Consider the following 14,780-nt stretch of genomic DNA (forward strand, 5'->3'; position numbering starts at 1 on the left):
TATATCGGAATAAATGTTCGTAATGTTAACTACATGTCTTCATATAATAGATATATATGGGCATGCAATACATTTAATATGTGTAGTTAGTTTTACATTTTTAAAATTGATATTTGTAGTCATGTATTCCGTTATACAGCTGAGTATCTTTTTTCCATTTAATTGTAACTAATATTAAACGTGGATCATCGCCAAACGCTAAAAGGAACAATCACTCAAGTCTCAAACAATCCAAATACACAAACATGTGACCCAAGTCCAAACAAGCCTTTGCTACCGTACACGTGTCTTATCTTAAAGCGAGAGTTGTTTGACGATCTCGCGTGTGGCTGAAGCAAGGCATTTTCGCGTTTAAGGCGGTCCAGCTTTCTCTGATCGTCAAAGATATTTTTGCTATAAAAAATCATAATTGGAAAAAAAATTAAAATTTCTATTACAATATTACGGAAAGATCGCTTATCTCGATGAGATTTCTCACGGGAGCAAAGGGGACCGCTTGAACGTGGGAAGATGATAACAAAATTAAATAACTATATGGAATAAAATAATTATTTTAGGAGTTTATGAGACAGAAAAAATAAATAATTAAAAGGTTTTAAGATCTAACTATAAGATACCTCCCACACTCCTTCACAATCGAATAATTAAACATTTTGTGAACTTTTTTATGCTATACTTTAGTGGTGGGACATTAGGAGTGAATGAAAATGTAAAGATAGTGGGAGCTATTGTTTAGTAATTTTAAAATTTATGTCATTTGTTTTAAATATTATAGTGTATTCACATGCCAATGATATTTTATGATTGTTTGCAAAGAATGCGTTTAGTTTATGAATTATTATGACTAGTATGTTTTAGATTGAGTTATCGAAGGACACGTAGCATTTTTCTCAGATCTAATAAATTTTATAACTTTAGAATTAGCTGTTTATTACATATTTTTCTAATTTACCTCTACATCAAATGTATTTTTTTCCCTAAATATTTTTTATATTTAATTTAAAAATAATCATTTTAGGCATATAATATTGAAATATATTGTTGATTAATCAGATTTAAGTTTTTGTAAACAAAATTAACTGTTTGATAACCATTTAGTAAAATAGAAATGTTATATGAGTCATTTAGTATAATATTAATAGTGTATTTTCATTTAAGTGTCAGTTAATGAATATTAACATCTTTTAAATGCAAAATGTTTATTTTCTTTTGATTTATTTATATCAAACAGAAAATATTTTTGAAAAACATGTTTTATCTTCTACTATTTTTATTTTTAGAAGGAAAATGTTTTTTCCAACTATAATGCGCTTACCTTAGCTTACCTTAGCTTTTTCCAACTACATGTAGCGAGGCATGTAGGTATCATCTTACATATCATATTTTTTTCTAATAAAAATAAAGCGTCATTACAATTGTGAAACATGATGAAGGATTGTGAATACACATTTACAAATTTGGATAACTCTGATTTGTGTATAATTTAAAATTTTTAAAATATTAAAGAAAGCATACAAAATTTGAGAGAGAATTTTATAAATAATAATTTAGAGTTAAAAATATTCTCTAACCTAAAAAATCTGTCAAGAAAGTGTTTGGATATGAAATAGAGGTGTGTCAGAGATGATTTGACGATAACAAATTATGTTAGAATTTTATGAAGTATTTTTGTTATATCTTTCCCTTTTAGATTTTCAATACAGATATTTGATAATAGTTTCAGTTTATTACTACTATTTTAATATATTGACTAATGTATTTTCTTTATTTGTGTAAAATATTTTAAACAACAGAAAACGGAAAGAGTAGTGTTGAAAAAAAATACACGATATGGATTTCAAATAATTGTTCCCCTCTCGTAAAGATACACAAGTAGTACATATATGCTTTCTTAGTACGATCTGTCGATCTCTATCCGAATTTAAAATGAATGATGTTGATTATAACAAATATTATATTTCTTGTTTCCACTTAAACGAGTTTTTGAGATGTAACAGTTGGTTACTATGCTCAGTTCCCAAAAACATGACCAAACATAATTTTGTCTTTCACGTGATTAATTACTGCTCAAGCCAATGAAATGAATGTCAAATCAGCATTAAAAAAAAACGAATTTCATTTTTTTTTTGGTAAAATAAATTTGGATCATTTCTCGATTTATGCGTGTCATCCTTGCACAGGGACCATGCTAATCTTCTCTGTATCGTTCCAATTTTATCGGATGTCCCCGAAGGGACTAATGGGTATTCGAACAAAATATCATAAAGTCTTGATTTTTTACCAATGGGAATGGATGACAACTAAATCTAGTAACCATGATGAATTATCCTACAAGAATTTCTAAGGTATGTTTAAAAGTAAGTATTACACATAGCGTTGTGTAAGTCTTTGGTACTCCATCAAATATTCTAAAGAAGGCAATAACTTGCTAATCACAAAAATAATTTTTCAAATTACGATAATTAGAGAACTAGAATTTGATTTTTATGAGGTCATATGGATTTTATGTGCTAATGATTTATGAGATTTTTTTGAAATTTTTAAAAATAATTACACGTTCATAATTTTTTTAAAAATAAAATTATGTGAAAATGTATTATGTAAACGCCAACAATAAAACAATTTTTTTTCTTGAAAACAAAACAACTAACGCTCTTATAAACCAAATATTTCTTATAAAAACGTTTTGTAAATGGTGTACTAGCAGATGTTTTTCTTTATCTTCATCTTTATATTCTAAAATTAATGAATAAAATTTTTTTTTATAATGAATAAATTTTTCTCTACACTAATCTATTATATCCGTTACACTATAGATATATTAAATTATATCAAGCGATTCGAACCAAAATACTTTTAAATATAATCAACCATATCAACAATTTTTATCAACTAGCCATAACTAAGCAAACCAATTAAAAAGAAAAAGTCTTAAACCGAACCTAGCTAATCCAGTCATACTCTCAAACTAAAATCCCTAGAAATAAATCATAATATATCCTTTCTATTTTTAACCAAAACCAAATCAAATTTATAAAGAGAAATAAAAAATATCATAGCATTATAAGTCACCCAAAAACCTAAAAAAAATCTCATTTTCCGCTTGATATTTAATTTCAATACTAAAACTAAACTAAAATAATAATTTGAATTAAAAAAATAAAATAAAAATTATCATAAGGTTACATAACATGGCCCTATAAATGAAACAAGGGACCTCTCCAATGGCCCCTTCTCTCGTCCTTCTTCTTCTTCTGTCTAACAACAATACACTACCACACACTTTCACGCTCTCTTCTCTCACCAAATTCTTCTTCCTCACCAAATTCTTCTTTCTCTCTATGTTCTTCATCTTCTAACTCTCTCTTCTCTTCTCGCCATAGCTTCTCCTTCCTTCTCACGCTGTACAGTTAAAGCTTAAGGTATGAAGCCTCACATCTCTCTCTCTCTTCACTTCCATGGATTTTATCAATTTTCTTAGATCGACGAATCTAGATCCTTCAGATCTGTAAATCTCCTTTCGAATTTGGTTTCGTGTTTACTAATTCTCTACGAAATCGACGGATCTGTTCTCGATTCATTGTATAATCGTGTAGATCTTGTTTTGTGCTCAGATCTATTTTCATGTGAACAGGTTTTTTAGTTAATTTTTGAATTCGAAAGAAAAAGATGAATCACTTTGCGGTTCAACCAAACGCTTTCGCTGCCGGCGGAGATTTGAGAAGCAGCTCCGTTTCTGTTGTTGAAAGAGATCAAACCACCGTCGTTTGTCCAAAACCACGTCGTGTTGGTCTCCGTAATAACCACCATCCTTCTCGATCTCTCCGTTGTTACTTCAGGTTTTGAATTCATTCACTCCACTCGTCAAATATTCTCAATCTCATCAAATTCGTTTTGACTAATTGTGATTTGTTTCAGTCACCAATTGGAGCTATGTGAATCCAAAGCAGAGACTGATATTTTGGATATCATTCTCACCAAGGTTTGTTTTGTTTGTTCTCTCTTGTTAGGTGAAATTTGTTTATCAGAAACTTGGTTACGTTTTTGGTAGCAAGTCGGTTTCTTCTAAAGACTAGTTTATTTTTTTATACAAAAAGAGTAATCGTGTACGATTCTTGATTATAAAAAACATGTGATCTTTGTTTGTGTTTAAGACTTTGTCGATAAACTTTTAGGATTAAGACGTCTTCGATTACAGCACATAGAGTGGGCCAATTCTCTTAACCATTTAAATAAGTATTTGTCCTTTCTTTAAACCATTTAGCCAACTTGATTTAGTCATCAAGAAACTGTATTTATCTATTAGTATATTGATAGAGATTGATGATGTTTTTGTTGTTGTTTATAGGATGGTTATGGTGCAGAACAAGTTCATAAGCAGGTAATAGACTCGCCGTCCCCGTTTTTATGTGGGTCGCCGCCGAGTAGAGTCGCTAACCCAATAACACAGGATGCTCGATTTCGAGATGAGATTGTATCGGTTTCTTCAGTGATTCCGCCTCCGTTGGGTTTACCTCCTTCATCATCTCCTTCTTCCTCTGGGAGGAAAGGAGGATGTGTTGTTAGAGGCAATTTTGGTAACAGCCCAAAGGTTAGGATCGAAGGGTTTGATTGTCTTGACAGGGATAGCAGAAACTGCAGCATCCCTGCCTTGGCTTAGAAACTGAACCCGAACGAACCCTTTTAGGATTTTCATACATACTCTTTTGAGTTAACTCACAAGAACCCAATTAGTGCGTCGTAAATATAAGTGTTAAGGAGATTGAGCTGTGTGGGAATCTTGAGGGGAATGAGTAAAAAGAGATCGATCGATCCGTTGGTGTTTGCGTTTTCGTTTTTTCAAGAGTGTAAATAGGTAACGGAGCAATTTTCTGGGTTAAGTTTTTAAGTATCTAGTGTTCTTGTGGTCATTTTGTAAGTATTAAGGTAAAAATAAAAGAGTTAGGTTTTGGAGGAATATTAAATATTTGGGAAGGTCAGGTTTCTTTGTATGGTTTATTTGTGTAAAGTAAAGAAAGAGATTTGGACCTAATCAGAGTGAGAGAGAGATAGGAAAAAAAAGAAGGGTATTTTGGCTATTTTCATTTAGTTTTTTTTTTTTTGAGAGATGAGGAAAAAAATTTGTACAAAAAGAAATTCAAATGATATTTTACTTTGAAAGCAGCGAATCTGTTGTTTCTGAATTTTTGAGAAAGAGATGATGTAATGAGTAAAAAGCTGTGAACCTGAGAAGTGCCATGTGTTACACAAAGGTTGGAGACTCATTCAAAATATCTGGTTGGTGTAATTATTACTTTTGTATAAAAATCTTCACCTTCCATAAAAAAATCTTCTTTCAATCACCGAATTAAGGAAGCTGGAATATGCTATAAAATTAGGAGTTGAGACTCATTTAATCATTCTATAAGAGTTGTTGTAACTTGTAAAAATAGAAAAGTGACCCAAAAAATAAAAACTTGTGTAAAAAAATCAAGATCTATTGGGTTTTTTTTTTTTCTTCAATGTAACTTGAAAGTCTTAAAAAGTAAAATGAAAATGTGTGAATATATTCGTGATAAGATAAAGTGTTTTTTCTTATAAAAATTAAAAAAAAATGAAAAATAAGGGAAGAGGAAAAGGAGAGGCAGAAATGAGAAGAACATGCGGTCTGAGCGCATCTTCAACGCTTTTGGTTGCAAGAATATCGTCAGATCTGTGAAAGTCTGACACTCTGCTCTACTGCTTTCTCCATCTCTTTTAATTTTTTTCCCTTTATTTTTATTCTTTACAAATTAAGTTTTCTTTATATATAATTATTTATTTATATATATTAGTTTGATTCTTGTATTAGTTCTGAGAAAATAGACAAAAAAAAAATTAAAAGAATTTGAATTCATGTATTAAAGTGAGTCATATAAAAACATGGAGAAAAAAAGAAAATCAAACCATTTTTATATAAAAAATTACAACTATGATAGTTTATTTCACAGGTAATATATTTTTAACATATACTGTATATTTACATATAAAGGTAATCGCCAAAAAAATAAACTGTGGCCTACTTCACCAAATAACTTCTAGAGTTAAAAGTTAGTTTGAATGTGAAATTGTTTCAAGTGTTTTGTATTTTATTTTTGTCATCTTAAATAATCAATAAATAATGTTCAAAAGAAAGAATCATGCAAAAACCTAAAAGAATATTACTCATTTACACAGAAGTAAGAAAAGAGATCTTTCACCCAATCAGAATAATTGCCTCCTACACCTAGAGTTACATTTTTGAACTATTAAAATTAGGTGTTCCTTTCTTAGTGATTGAGGATTTGATACTCTGCATTTTTCTATATGTGGAAGAATGAAGATCCTTCAAAGGAGTCCACGGACCAGAAAATCACTTATGTGATTTGAAGACTGTCACATATTCTCAAAAACCCATTAGAAGCTTTTCACTTCCGCATGACCGCATCTATATCACTACCAATATATATACGTATGTAAAGAAAATTTCCACGATAGTCTCTACTAGTAATAACCTAGGCAGTTGTAATCATTCATTCTTTAAATAATTGTCTTATTAAAAAGAAAAAAAACACGAAGCAATAGGTTCATAAAAAAATATTTCCTCTGTTTCACAATATAAGTCGTTTTGGAAAAAAAATTTTATTTCACAATATAAATCGTTTTCAAGTTCCTATACAAATTATATATTACTTTAATATTTTATAATTATTTATATTATGCAGTTTTTTTTGTAATTAGCTGAACTTTTTAAAAGTAAATCTTTTTAATATGCGTGTTTAAAGTTAAAACGACTTATATTATGAAACGGAGGGAGTAAAACACAAAGCTAGAGGATCGTGGTAGTTTGAAGAAGAGAGTTATTTCTTTATAGATATTTCTACGTGTCTCAAAACAAAATTGATATCTACATAAGAGTATGTGCAGTGGTGAGTTCTCAAAATAGTTTTCAACAATATAAAAAATAAAAATAATAAAAAATAGAAGAAAAAGATAAGAATCGATTCTCAAATAAGAAGTTTCGAGAAGTTCTTGAGAGACTATAATGACACATGTCACAATATTATTGATTGTGAACTAAAATTTAAATAAAAAATAAATTAAATTACATGTATGAAAATAATATAGTAGATGAGAAACTTTGAGACCATCCTCATCGCACAACGTCATTAAAAATGTCTTTAATTAATTTTATTTATTAAATATTAATCTAAAAAAATTAGAACCAATCAAAATATGACACAAAATTTACGAGTGTCTTCAATAAGGGCTTAAGTGTCTTGTTAAAGACATTTTTGTTTCTCATTCTTGATGAGTGTCTTTAATCTAATATAAAAAAATAAAAGAAGACACTCTATTTATCACTAATGGAGGTGCTCTGAGAGGTCTTACCCATTGCACATGCTTTAAATAACTATATTATTATTATATTTTGTAGTTAAAAGTTGACAAAGTAAAAAAAAAAAAAGTTGACAAAGTAAAGATATGCATAACATAAAAACATATCATTATTTTTATAAATAAAGTTTGGGAGACGCGAAAGTATGTGTAGTAAATGGCGGGAAAATGTGGAGCGCCGATAAAACTGACCAAAGAGAAAGGTCACTGGGAAGTAACGGTCGTTAGTAGTTTGGTTTCGAGAATTGTGCACCCATTCTCACATGACATTTGTCTCCCTCTTTCTTCCTACTTCCTCCGATTTCTTATTATTATCATATCTATGCCCTTCAAATTTGTGAACAAACAACCAAAGAATTGTAATAGAGCCAACATAAAAAATAACTGCTTTACAAAAAGTTTAAGAGTACCAAAAAAACTGCAAAATTTATACGAAGTGCAATTTGATTACTAGTAACTTAGTAAGTAGTAACCAAAACTATTATATATATAATTAATTGATCAAATCGTTTAACCTTTGAGATTTTAAATGTGTATATCTAAAATTTTAGATGATCACTATATTATTCTGGGACCAACATTTCTAAACCTGCTAAAACGAGAATTTTTATTAATCAAGAAAATTGTTTTATTCAATTATTTTATTGCCAAATGGAGTATTTGTTTCTCTCTCTTATCTACTCTAATGTCTAATCATTCTGTAATCGCTTATGAGAATTTTATCGTTAAATCACTTTTACTGTTTTATGCCACTAATCGGATCCCATGGATTCTTCACTAGGAGACTATGTAAAATGTAAAAGAGTTGGCAAAATGTTTATGACTCATTGAATCATATGGGCCTAAAATCTACGTGGGCCATCAGGTAAGATTCTAAATTATCAATTACTTGGTAGATCTATCCGTCGCCCATTTAAGATTGGTACCGTTATAGGCCATTGAAAAACGTGTTGGTGTTACAAAAACAAATACTGAGGCATTATTAATGGTTTCACATGATATCCTCGAACCACGATGATACTGTTCGCATCAGCTATACACAAGTTTTAGTTTCCTTTTTACTCCAATGTGATATTCTTTAATTTTCTATTATACGCTCTAGATAGAGATGATCTTTATTTGCTTTAAAGTTTGGATAATGTTGGAGATGATAAAACTTGTACACGGGGATTATTGTCTAAAATGCTCTTTAAAAAAAAAAACTTACTAAGCCTTTTCTTCCTCAATCGTATAATTCTGTCCAAAAAAATGCTCTAAGTAAATCTGTATGGGCTCTCTCTGCTCCACCAAAGCTAAAACACTTTTGGTGGAAAGTTATTCATAATGCTCTCCCGGTTGCAGATGCTCTAGCCCATAGACACCTTAAGATTTCTCCAGAATGTCTTTTTTGTGGAGAGGCCAGTGAATCTGCTCTACATCTCCTATTCCAATGCCGATTTGCCAGAGAGATATGGGAATTATCGCCTGTTGAAATAGATTCTGGTCAGTTAAATACTAAACTTAATCTATTAGATACTATTCAAATTTTATTGTCTATTCCCGACGCAAAACAGTCAAAGGAGCATCTTTTCCCGTTTGTGGGATGGCGTATATGGAAGACAAGAAATGATTTGCTATATAACAACCGCAAATGGTCTATTCCTGATATCATACATCAAGCACTTATGGATTATCGTATGTGGAAGGAAGCAATTAATGTGCCTCAACATCAATTAAATCATAACCACAACAGACCATCTACTCCAAACACTCTCCAGGAGGTACTCACTCAGATTCCTTCTCTCTATTGTTGTACAGATGCTTCTTGGATAGACCGTCAAAGCAACGCAGACATTGGATGGACTTTACATGATTCCGCGGGAAGATATATACTTAAAGGATCTGCTTCAATAGATCCCACTGATTCAGCTCTAGAAGCCGAAGCTATTGCTTTGAGAGAAGCTCTCCTACATTTGAAGCGATTAAACTATCACAATGTCACTTTTTGTGGAGACTCTTTTTCTCTATTTGGGCACCTAATGAAAGCTGCTAATTATAGGCATAAACCTCTTCGATGATATCATAACGTTGGCAAAGAACTCATGTAGTTTCAAGTTCATTGGGAGAAAAGCTAATGTTTTAGCAGATGGCTTAGCAAAAACTGCAATGTTACGTAACTTGCCACTAGTTATCTCTTGGGTTTTTTAAATGTATGAAGTGTTTGTTTGTACCTAAACGATGTATTCTCTGTGTTTCTTTTATGTTTAATGGAAATGGTCGACAAAAAAAAAAAAAAAAACTTACTAAAATATCTTTTTTTAATAGTTTACGGATTTTACCCTTTTTTAACACTTAAAAATGTACGTATTTATGATTTTTTTTTGCAAAAATACGTACTTTATACCAAATACTAAACCCTAAGAACAAATGGAACCGACTAAACCCAAACATAACGAGTGAAACGCATGTTAAATCATATTTTTGGAACAAGGACAAAATCTACAAACTATTCAAAAAAGGCAAAATTCACAAATGCCATTATAAAAAAAGGTAAAATCCGTAATTAATTATATACACGGATAAAATATTAAGTCGGCATCCATGACCAATTTGCTGAATATCTAGATATTTAGAAATTTTAATTTACCTGATCCGTGAAAACAATACGTTTTACTTTTTTACTATATGTATGTAGGACTTTAATCTCCCTAATGCATGTTAATTGAAGTGGTGTAAATTTGACTCGGATTCGGGTATGTGTTAACTTTTGAATGCTCCGTATTATTTTAAATTTCCGAACTATGTAGTTTTATTTGTTGTTTAACGATTGACAAATAGTTACAATAAAATTCTAGACATAATTTTAGATTAGTGGATAAAAATCTAAATTGAAGATTATTAAGAAACCTAAATATTTTAATGCAAAATTGATTTGATTTGATGTTTGTAGAAAAGCTCTTTAATTCAAATAATTCTAACGAAAGCTCAAAACAGTCCAACTCAAAACTTTATCGGCCATTAAAAAAAAAAACTATTGAACTACGCCATCTGCAAAACAAAATCGTGGCATGGTGATGGGATGGCATTTGATGGCAGTGTTCTAAACAGCCGGGTAGGTAGTCGTGTAGGCCCTGACTAGGCGCTAGACTTTTATACGACCTCTAGATAACCGTTTTGACCGCCTAAAATTATATAGATTTTGTTTAATATATTTTTTAATTTCAATTAGACTTTTATTTATATATATATAGTTATAAATATTTATATATTGTTTAATATAAATATAAATAAATGTTTTATCTAGTTTTTATTTATAATTTCATAATTTTTAGTTTTATATAATTTTTATATATAATATATAATATTTTATGTTATAAACGTTTAAACCGCCTAAAAATTTTTCTAGATTCCGATTAGGCGTTCTAAGCGCTAGATACTGGGTCACTGTCCGCTTAGCGTCTAGCGCTTTCTTGAACACTGTTTGATGGTGATTGAAAGAAGCAAATGAAAGTAGACGAAGAGAAGGTCCAATTGCCACTTGCCCCTTCCTATCCCCACAATATTCAACTTGACCCTTTTAGAGTCCTACACGAAATTCGTTTTTTTTTTTGGGAAAAATTGGATATTTGCAACAAAAAAATCCTCAAAAAAAACCCCAATTATTTAATATTTGTTAGAAAAAACTTGAATTTTTTTCGTTATCAGAAAAAAACCCAAACTAATTTACCGCTGACAAAACAAACACGAACTATTTTTTTCTTTCAGTTTCCTCTCGTCTCTGTTACGACCATTAACACCGTCGTAGACGCCGTTACTATTTTGGAAAAAATTTCTTAAAAAAACCTAAGTTATTTAATTTTGCCAAAAAAAATACCTGAATTATTTTGTTGTTGCTAGAAATATACACATATCAACACTTTTCTCCTCTTCTTTTATTTCATTAACAATGTAAGGTAGTTAGACCTCATAACTTTATGTGTTCTCTTCAACTTCATACAAGTTCTTAATACTATTAGATTAATCGGTTTTTCAATTTTCCAATTAGAACAAAACTCACAATTACATTTGTTGATTCTCCAATTTTCTAACTAGAACCAAAAAAACACAATTAGATTAGTCGTTTTTTTAGCGTTGCGTTGGTCTAATTAAGCTAGCTTTAGCTTCAATTTTGGTTGATTTTGCTTGATTTGAGTATTTTTTTTTCGATTTATGTAGAGAATTTTTGAAGATATATTAAGATTTTTGGGGCTCTTATGAAATTTAGAGTTCCATTGTTGATGATGTTCCAAAATTTGTAAAGTCTGAATAGATCCAAAAACAAATCTAATCGAGAAATTTGAAAATCGACTAATCTAATTGTATATTTTTGTTTTTAAATTTAATTGTACTAAATAATAGTGAAAACTGAAAACTTGTATGAGGTTCAAGAGAACACATAAAATTATTAGCTTTCACCACCTTATATTGTCCATGGAAGACAAAAAGAGAAGAAAATTTTTGATCTATGTATTTTTCTGGCAACGAACAAATAATTCGGGTAGTTTTCTGGCAAAATTAAATAACTTGGGTTTTTCCCAAGAATTTTTCCAAAAAAAAAATAACGGCGTCAACGACAGAGTTAACGCCCGTAACAGAGACGAGAAAAAATTGGAAAAAAAGAAAGTTCGTGTTTGTTTTGTCCGCGGTAAATTAGTTTGGGTTTTTTTCAAGCAACGAAAAAAGTTCAGATTTTTTTCTAGCAAATATTAAAGGGGAAATTGGATATAAAGGACAATTAATTGAACTATTGTCTATCTATGCATTCTATATTCATAATTGGTCATATATACTTTAATATAATTAAAATCCCATTATACCCTCAGTTTTTTTAAAATCTTGTTTAACTATAAAAAAATTCCAAAATTAATTAGATTTCTTTCTAAAAACAATTTGAAGAAAATATAGGACAAAAATAACATTTATTTACTTTCCAGTTTCTGTTTTCATCTCTTGTGTATGTCTTGCTCCAGATCTCATGTCCAATTCCTATGTTACTTTGTCTCCTTGTATCGTACATATGACTTTTTTCAAGTCATTCTAAAACAAAGCATTTTGGTTATAACATTAATGTTCATGTGTTACTTTTTCTTTTGCACTAAGTAACGTAAGAAGCAAATTCTAACACGTTTATCACTTGACTTTCTTTCATTACTAAACCTTAATTTGATTACATAATTTTGGGTCTTTTGGACTTATTTTGTTGATTGTTGACATTTACAGAGAACTTTGCATTACATACTCAGAAGATTTCATGATTATAGATATTTTCATATTTTAAGATTGTTTTTGCTTTTGTATAGACATGGAAAATGAGTGTCTAAAATACCTACCGATTGTCATTTACTTTGCATTACATACTAAATTACATAGAATTTATTTTCTATTTTTTGTTGAATATATAGAAAAATATAAGAATGTGTTTTCTAACAATTTTAGAACATGAGTAAATGTTAGAAAAGATATTCTAATTTTTCTAGAAGAAATAGCAAAGTATAGAATATGTATTCTAAATTTCGTAGAAATTAGCTATCTAACTACCGTAGAACTGAAATGCATTCTAAATTTTGTAGAACATGTAGAGTGCATAGAATACATTATCTAAACTTTATAGAACATGTGCAATGTATAGAATACACATTCTAAATTCAAAAGGTATATTCTAAACTTCGTAGATCATATTTTATTTATCCAAAATGGTAACAAAAATGACATATTTTCGACTTTATAAATAGGGTGAGTTACTCAAATAACACATAAAAGTGTGTTTATTACTTATATAGCTTGTACTATTTGTTGATCATTAATGGCCAAATAACCCTTGAATTGTTATTGTAGGAAAAAAGTTATTACAAAACTGCCATTAAAAGATGCTGCCACGTCAGAGAGAGAAAGTGAGTTTTAAGAGGAAAAATTTCCCTCTACATCAAAAGTCTATCGTTGTAGTGACGATAGAGTTAATAGGTTTTGGTAGATTATCACGTTAGAGTTATTAGGTTGAATATGTTATGTGATAGAGTAATAAGGCGATAGAGTTATTTGATTGAGTTAATTACAGTGGTGGCAGAGTTGAAAAAAAACCAGAGTTACATGACAGATTATGACGACTTTACGTTTACTAAAATAGCACCGTGACAGATTTAACGTATGTGGTGGCAGAGTTAAAAAAAAAATTGAGTTATGCGGAAGAGTAACATGTAGTGGCAGCACACTTAATGAGGGATATAGAGTTACTTGACAGATTTTGCGAAATAAGTCTGTCGTAACATGACAGAGTTAATCCTTATGACAGAGTTATTTTTTAACTCTGTCATAACGAGGCAGAGTAACGGTTTACTCAACTAGCACGTTTGAGCGTTTTTTTTGGACGTATGTGGTGGTAGATTTAGAAGAAATTGTTAGCGATTAGATTTAAGTAGGGCGAACATAACATTTTGAATTGTCGATTTTACCCTTTAAAAAAATTAATATTACAACATTTTATTTTTTGTGGGGTCTTTGACAACTAGATATTGTACATACAACTAGATATTGTACATAGTTGTATGTAGATGTCTTGTTGTCCTGATTCCTTCATAGTTGAACTAAATGAAATTTCGTCATTTTGAAGTTGAACCTTGAAATCGAAAATATAAATCTAGTTGGTCACATTAATTTTCACATCAGATCGGTTTTTAAGAAGTTTTGATAGGAAAATATTGAGGAAATAATAGTTTCACTATTTATTGCATCAATATAGGTCATCATGAACTAAATGTTCCTTGTTACACAAAGAGTGATTTGTGTAAAAACAAGTTTATTATCAAATAAATTTATAAAAATTTATATATTATATTTGAAAATAGAAAATGTAATAAATTATTAAAGTTTAAAGTTTTTAATGTTAAAAATCACTTGTTACGATTTAATTTTTAAAATTTCATAGATATAATTTTAATTTTAAAATCCTCTTAGTTGTACAAGTTGAACCAAAAACATAAATTCATATAAATTGCATACCAAAATAAAGTACTTGCCCCTATCGAACCAGGAACTTAAACTCATATGCAATTTATACGAATTTATGTTCCTGGTTCAACTCGTATAACTAAGAGAACGTACCAAAAGCAGAAGCCGCGAACCGATTTTTCCCTTTCGCTCTTTTTTTCTTTTTGTGTGCAAATCTTTTTTTCTCTTTTAACATTAAACCATCGGGACAAATCCCTTCCAGCCACGATAACCAAAGAGACCCATCGGACCCGAAATAAATATCTTCCATCGATCCACCTTGTAGGTTCCTCCATGAACCACAAGGTTCTCTGAACCTCTGTTGTCTGTATAATCGACAGCCTGGTCTGATTAAGACCCCATTGAAAACGACGGCAGAACAC

At 30.0% G+C, this 14,780-nt stretch overlaps 1 protein-coding gene across 2 annotated transcripts; it reads left to right on the forward strand.

Annotated features, from left to right (window-relative positions):
* Positions 1-3,204: 3,204 nt before the first annotated feature.
* Positions 3,205-5,273, forward strand: LOC9324731. Of its 2 annotated transcripts, none has more exons than XM_002887137.2 (4): positions 3,205-3,422; positions 3,635-3,839; positions 3,919-3,982; positions 4,349-5,273. In XM_002887137.2, exons 2-4 carry the CDS (start codon positions 3,670-3,672, stop codon positions 4,658-4,660), a joined length of 546 nt encoding a protein of 181 aa, XP_002887183.1. In that variant the 5' UTR covers positions 3,205-3,422; positions 3,635-3,669; the 3' UTR covers positions 4,661-5,273. The 2 variants fall into 2 exon arrangements, with proteins under 2 accessions (XP_002887183.1, XP_020891378.1); XM_021035719.1 differs by having other exon boundaries at positions 3,222-3,422; positions 3,615-3,839.
* Positions 5,274-14,780: the final 9,507 nt, after the last annotated feature.

Source organism: Arabidopsis lyrata (genome assembly GCF_000004255.2).
Source record: "Arabidopsis lyrata subsp. lyrata unplaced genomic scaffold ARALYscaffold_2, whole genome shotgun sequence".
Classification (NCBI taxonomy): domain Eukaryota; kingdom Viridiplantae; phylum Streptophyta; class Magnoliopsida; order Brassicales; family Brassicaceae; genus Arabidopsis; species Arabidopsis lyrata.

Bases quoted from the DNA above. Each gene is read 5' to 3' on its own strand.
- LOC9324731 (XM_002887137.2), top strand. From the start codon at position 3,670: ATGAATCACTTTGCGGTTCAACCAAACGCTTTCGCTGCCGGCGGAGAT. The intron at 3,840-3,918 runs GTTTTGAATTCA...GATTTGTTTCAG, and splicing joins TCTCTCCGTTGTTACTTCAG to TCACCAATTGGAGCTATGTG. The intron at 3,983-4,348 runs GTTTGTTTTGTT...TGTTGTTTATAG, and splicing joins TGGATATCATTCTCACCAAG to GATGGTTATGGTGCAGAACA.